This window comes from Phalacrocorax carbo, chromosome 1 (genome assembly GCF_963921805.1).
Source record: "Phalacrocorax carbo chromosome 1, bPhaCar2.1, whole genome shotgun sequence".
NCBI classification, from domain to species: domain Eukaryota; kingdom Metazoa; phylum Chordata; class Aves; order Suliformes; family Phalacrocoracidae; genus Phalacrocorax; species Phalacrocorax carbo.
The window spans coordinates 102,076,781-102,082,801 of NC_087513.1; the positions used below are offsets into that span (position 1 = coordinate 102,076,781).

General features: G+C 47.9%; 1 protein-coding gene across 1 annotated transcript; it reads right to left on the reverse strand.

Moving 5' to 3' along the window:
- Window positions 1–545: 545 nt before the first annotated feature.
- GJA5 (gap junction protein alpha 5) lies at window positions 546–3,411 on the reverse strand. The gene has a single exon (XM_064469423.1). The coding sequence runs from the start codon at window positions 3,408–3,410 to the stop codon at window positions 2,301–2,303; it is 1,110 nt and encodes a 369-aa protein (XP_064325493.1). The 5' UTR covers window position 3,411; the 3' UTR covers window positions 546–2,300.
- Between the last annotated feature and the right edge of the window lie 2,610 nt (window positions 3,412–6,021).

The following is a 6,021-nucleotide window of genomic DNA, read 5'->3' on the forward strand; positions in this document are numbered from 1 at the left end:
GAAGAAGGGTTATTCTTTGGGCTAGACAACTACATCTTAAGGAAGCTGAGTACTCAAAGGAACTCTTTGGTTAGCGGTGGATTCTCAATGTCTTTCAGGACCTTGCCTCTTAAAAAGCCTTACGGGGCTCTGTTGCATGGACAAGCAATCAGGTGCTCAGGGGACAAGTTTTGCTACTCTTTCCTGCTGAGTTGGCCTCATGTTGTGGGTGGCCTCTCTGGGTGCGGCGGTGTGCTAGGGGATGCAAGGAGGGAGCGCTTCCATTGCAAGGTGATGGAAGCTCTGCTCTCTGGCCAGCTCTTCCCACTCTTCTCTGGTAATGCAGAGGCAGGCGGGGGAGTTGGAGGGGGTTTCTTTTAGCCAGTCAATCAATCATTTCCCAATGTTTATTATTTATCCCCCTGGCCAAGCCTTCCCCTCATCCCTGCCACTCTGGGCAATGGGAAATTTTGTGATCCCTGAGCAGTAGAGCCTGGCGGGCAGCCTGATCAATGCTAGAAGCTCATTCTCAGCCACGTGAGAGGAGAAACATCAACAAGGAGAGATGGAGTTAGAACTTTATTAGGAGAAACCTAGGCACGATTGACTAAAATCTCATGTTAAGGGGAACACGCAGGTCTTTTCAGGATTAAAAAATACACATATATAAAACACCTTACAAAAAAAAAAAAAAAGGTTCCCCCCTCCCCTGTGTGTGAGTATATATGTATATCTACAGGGAACTGTACCAAAGCTAACTATGTATCAGGAGCAGGGATTCACAATCCCTTTCAGCAGCTCCTAAGAGAGGGAATGGCTCAGTCCCCTCATAAGCTGGTCCCAGGCCATTCGCTCACACAGTCCAACGTTGGGAAGCTGTGGCCCATGTCTTGAAAGGGCAGCGCAGGGTAAACAACAGGGAGCAGTTTAGCTCTGTTTAGCAATTCTCTTTAAAAGAGGGATGTCAGCTCTGCAGCGAGAAAATATATCTGGAGTGGGAGCTGCCTACAGACCTCACCCACCAGACTCACTGTGCAGTGTTGGGCCCCAACAGCTGCTCTGAGAGGCTACAGTGGTGGAAAGAGCTGGTCCAAGTGTTTCTTATGCCATATGCGCTAGGGATGGAGTGGAGGTGAAGAAGATCTGATGGCAGAACAGGGACTTGCTGTGAGGACAAACATCTTGGCTTGCGCTGGCTGTCAGGCTTGAGAGAGCAGCCAAGAGCCGAATGATGTGCAGGACCTGGAGAAGACTCTTGCTCCTCGCAAAAGATGCTGAAGTGATTTGGTAGGTTAGTGAGAGAAGACACATGCCGTACCTCTTCTGCAGATAAACAAAGGATGTTTTTTCTCTCACTTGGCAGCTGGCAGCACCCTTTCAAAAGCATTCATGTTGCTTGAAAGATGAGTTTAAAAAGGGGAAAAAACGCTTTGATTCCACATGATAATTCCTTCTTTTTTACAAGGAGGATATTTGTTCTCACAGGACAGTCTCTATTTCTGTTAATGGATGCCTTGCTTAGAATTGGTGACATAAATGCTTCGGGAAAATTCCCTAGTCTTCATCAACTGGTCATCTAAGCGATATCCCTGGGCCCCAGGGCCAGTCTGCTGCGCTGACTTAGGAATGAGGAAGGGATTCCAACGTTAGACATGAGGCAGCTGTGTATGGGGGACCACAGATATCCTTATCTCTGGGGAAAATTTATATACACAGTGTCAAAAAATTCAAGTAGGATTTATTGTATAGGTAAACTGGTATAAAATATCTGGGCTCAGGTAGAGAAAGGGAGAGTTAAAAAGAGCAAGAACAAAGCAGATGAGAGTCTGTCTTCCAGAAAGCCTACCGGTGTGTTTCTGCTCCCTGCAGGTGCGAGAAGCTTCTGCTCAGTACAGTTGCCAAGCTGATGTAGCAAATGTTGAATAGACACCAATGAAGATGCAAGGGCATTGAGGTCCGGTCAATCTGCTGAATACAGTGCCTCAGTGGATACCCGCTGGGCAGCCTCAGGAGTCTGCTGGCCTGTGCTCCACCAGGCTAAGGATGGCAAGCCTCCAGTCCCTGTGGGTCCCATGGTGAAAATATGGCCGAGAGCTTCACATCTTGAGATTGGTGCCTCTCTTCAGTGCGTGCCTTCTCATGGCTGCCCCTGCCTTAAGCTGTGAGAGGTGCTGTCTGCAATATAACAATGATGTTCACTGTAAAGGAACAAGAGGGTGTTAAAACAGAGAGAGGTTAGTGGCAAGAGTCTGGAGTCCACTTTGCAGAAGTTTTACTAAACGCTGAGACTGCTCCTTCTCCTCATCCTTCCTGGAGACAGGCTACACAGACAAATCATCCGACCTCGCCTTGCTGCTGGCACGGCTGGTCTTGCTGAACCGGCGTTTCTCATTGAAGTAGTTCTCCGGGAAGGCGGGTGCCGCACATTCATTGGCCACGTCTGGACTCTCCATGTAGCTGGACTTAATGAAAGGCCCTTCACCAGCAGCATCCTCCTGGCCATGGACTCTCTCAGTGGCGAAGTTGGCGGTGTTCTGCTGGGAGGCCATCTTGTTGCTGAAGGGGCTGATGAACTTGCCGCTGGGACTTGACAAGCACTGGTTAAAATCTGGTGGAGGAGTGTACATCTGGGCCCTTTCTACTTGCGGGGCGGACTCCAGTCTGCCAGGGGCTGTGCTGGGGCTGGGTTTGTAAGATCGGGAGCACCTCTCTTTGGCTTTCTTCCAGCCCAAGTGGTACAACTCTGCCAGACTGAGGAATAGAGAGAGCACTGCCACAGCCAGCATGAAGACGATGAACACGTTCTTCTCTGTGGGACGGGATACGTAGCAGTTGACAGGGTGGGGGCAAGGTGCCCGCTGGCAGATATACAGGGTCTCCAGGAAGATCCCGTACAAGATGTACTGTCCCACAATGAAGGCCACTTCCATGGCAGTGCGAATCAAAATGCTGTAGACATAGGTGTTCAGCAGACTGCCCCTGAGTATGATTTTGCCTCCCGATTCATCCCAGCAAGACAGCTCGGCCTTCTCTGCCGTGGGGCACTTCTGCTGGTAGTATGTGTCACCGTTGTTCTTCATCTCCTGGGCCTCTAGTTCTGCCTCCTTCATCTTCCTCTTTTCCTCCATGCGTACTGTGTGCATCGCGTGGCCCATATACACCAGAGATGGGGTGGAGACAAAGATGATCTGGAGGACCCAAAACCGGACATGGGAGATGGGGAAAGCCTTGTCATAGCACACATTCTCGCACCCAGGCTGTTGAGTGTCGCACATGAAATCGGACTGCTCGTCCCCCCAGGAGGACTCAGCGGCTGTGCCCAGCACCAGCATCCGGAAGATGAAGAGCACAGTCAGCCAGACTTTTCCCACCACTGTGGAGTGTTTGTGGACCTCCTCGAGGAACTCTCCCAGGAAACTCCAATCCCCCATTTCTGCTCAGCAGGAGGGGTGAGAAATCTTGAAGGGAGAATTGGACACAGCCTCTGTAGGAGAAAATAGAAGAGAGTGGTTTTAAGGAGGGTTAGGAAATGCCCAACTGGGAATGCATGGAATGAAATAATTTGTTTTGTATCAAAGGAAATGTGTTAATTCGACCTGAAATGAATGAGGTCTGGTTTGCTGAAAACTTTGTTTCACATCCACTGAAAACAATGTGTTGGGTTCTTTTTTTTTTTTTTATTCAGACTGAAACAAAAAGTGATCTTTTTTGCATAATTCAACTACAACCTGTTAAACAGGCTGCCAAAACTTTGAGGGTGAGCCAGATTTTTTTCTTGGTTCAGAAAGTAGTTTCACTGCGGTCTGCATATTGCATCCTCTGTGGACTGTGTAGTTAAAGCAGTATTCATCTGTCTGCAAACTGCTCAGGGGAATCCTTAATGGGCTGATCCCCTGGGAGATAAGACTGGAGTCTACAGATTGGTCTGAACTGTGCCTTGGCTCTTTCATATGTCGCCTTTGTGTAATACCTGCACTGACACCTGGAACATGAAGTGGTCGCAGCTCTGGGCTTCATTTCTGAGCTCGATGCCACCACTAAACGAAACGCAGAGAGAACCTTCCCGTTGCCCACCTGCCCCTTGCCCATAGGTTTTGCTTTGGTTTTGCAGTGTTGCCAGTTGCAAGTGTTTCATTTACAAGCTGCAAATGTAAAGACTTTGGCTGTGTAAGTCCTGTAAACCTAATCTGCTGCCACCCTGTCATGCCCCTCTGAGAGGGACTGCTGCAAAATCTAAATGGTGGATCTTGCTCCCTCCTCTTTTCTTAAGCTCTGAGACAAAATTCATAGTTCAAATGACACAGGCAAAGAAAAAAGCCTCCTTTGAAATGCCTCTCAGGGACCAGCAGCTCCTGGGAACTGCTGTTTGGTAGGTGGTCTGATGAGAGGAACGGTTTGGTGGGCTGGTAGTAAGATTGTAACGTGAGGACATAGGAAAGCCTGCTTCAATTTTGTTTCTGAATCTGACAGACTGTTTCTGTCCAAGCCACTTAACCCCCTGGATAAAAAAAGGAATGATGGGTTTAATCCATCTTGTGTAGGGCTCTGTAGGAGTGCTTGCCCAATCATTTGATCCACTTATACTCACCATGCTTACCTTCCCATGGCACTGCAAAGCTTTCCCTTGTGCATGAGTTAAGGGCTAGGTGCTATAAAGTGTGCAGTATTAGCTTGGAGATAATATTCTCCCACAGTCACTCTTTTTGAAAATATCCTTAATAAATAAATGAAAAACTTAATAATCATCATAATGAAATATTAAAAGCAGCTGACAAGGTAAATCCCAAAGCCATAGGGACCAAAAGTGTTAACTCGCCTTCTTTATTGTCCCTTGTCTTGTCTTTAAGAGCCAATTATTTTTACTGTACAAAGAATGTCTGTGGAGATTAGACACTGTTAAACACCGAGAATTTACTGCAGCAATATTGTGTAGGTTTCCTGTGAGCAAAAGCTGGAGAACAGAGAGCGCCACTTGTTGAGCGAACAATATCCCCTCCTCCAGTTATGTACGTGATATAATTATATGTAGCAAGGCACGCAATGATTTATGCCATAGCTTGTTTTTGTGCAGTGTCCATCTGCAAAGATGGATGCGACAGAGATCAAAAGTTGAATCCTTACACTCTTCCTGCTGCTGAGCGCTGCCCTGAGGAAAGGTGAGGATTGCCCAGTTAAGGAGTCGGGGAGGTGACCACTTGCTGCCCCACTGCCAGTGGGAAGCTGTGTGAGGAGGGAGAAGGGGCATACCAGGAAGCAAAGGATGGGCTTTGGCTCTTTCCTGCTTTGGCATGCGTGCTGCAATTGTGCTGATGTAGATCCTGGTGGCTGCTTAGAGTATGAGGAAGCTTTCATTTGCTGCCAGCCCAGAACTGGAGGAGCGGTAACACAGACAACCAGCTAGTCTTTCTGACTCCTCTTTGTATCTGTACTGATAAAAACTGGTGAATCTGTGGGTCTGTCTTATCTTCTGAAATGGCTTTGGTGCAGTTACTGCATTCTGGAGAAATTAGCATATGGCTTCATTCTGTGGGCACCAGGAGATTAAATACAGGCAGACAAATCAGTGATGGGAAGTATTTACAGACAGTTGCACTGAAATCAGGGGTTTGGGTTTTTTTTGGGGGGGTTCTCCCCCCCGGTCAGAGTGCAGACAAGGCAACCAGCTACCTGCAGTTCAATGTACAGGTACGTCCAAGGTCAATACAGTGTAGCACAACTGTATGCGTGGAATGTTCCTTCCAAGACAGCATGAACAACGGTAGGCGTCCTCATTTTTCCAGGTGAGTTTATGTTGTTTGCTGGTGCCCCTATTGCTCCTGCTGCTGTTAGTTGACAGCTGCCTTTTCTTGATTCACCTTGCTTGTTAGGGTAAAAATGACCAGAGTTCTCTCTGGTTGTGCCAAGGCTGAGCTTTCCTTCCTGCCATAAGCATGTGCCATCACAAACTGAGCATCTCTTTCCGTCAGTTCTACCATGTGCAGGTGGTTTGGGGTTTTACTATGGCTTGTTTTCCCTGAGGAAGGCTACTAAACCGAGACACTT

What these genes read in the sequence shown, in the direction of transcription:
- GJA5 (XM_064469423.1), bottom strand. Translation starts at nt 3,410, where the DNA reads ATGGGGGATTGGAGTTTCCTGGGAGAGTTCCTCGAGGAGGTCCACAAA.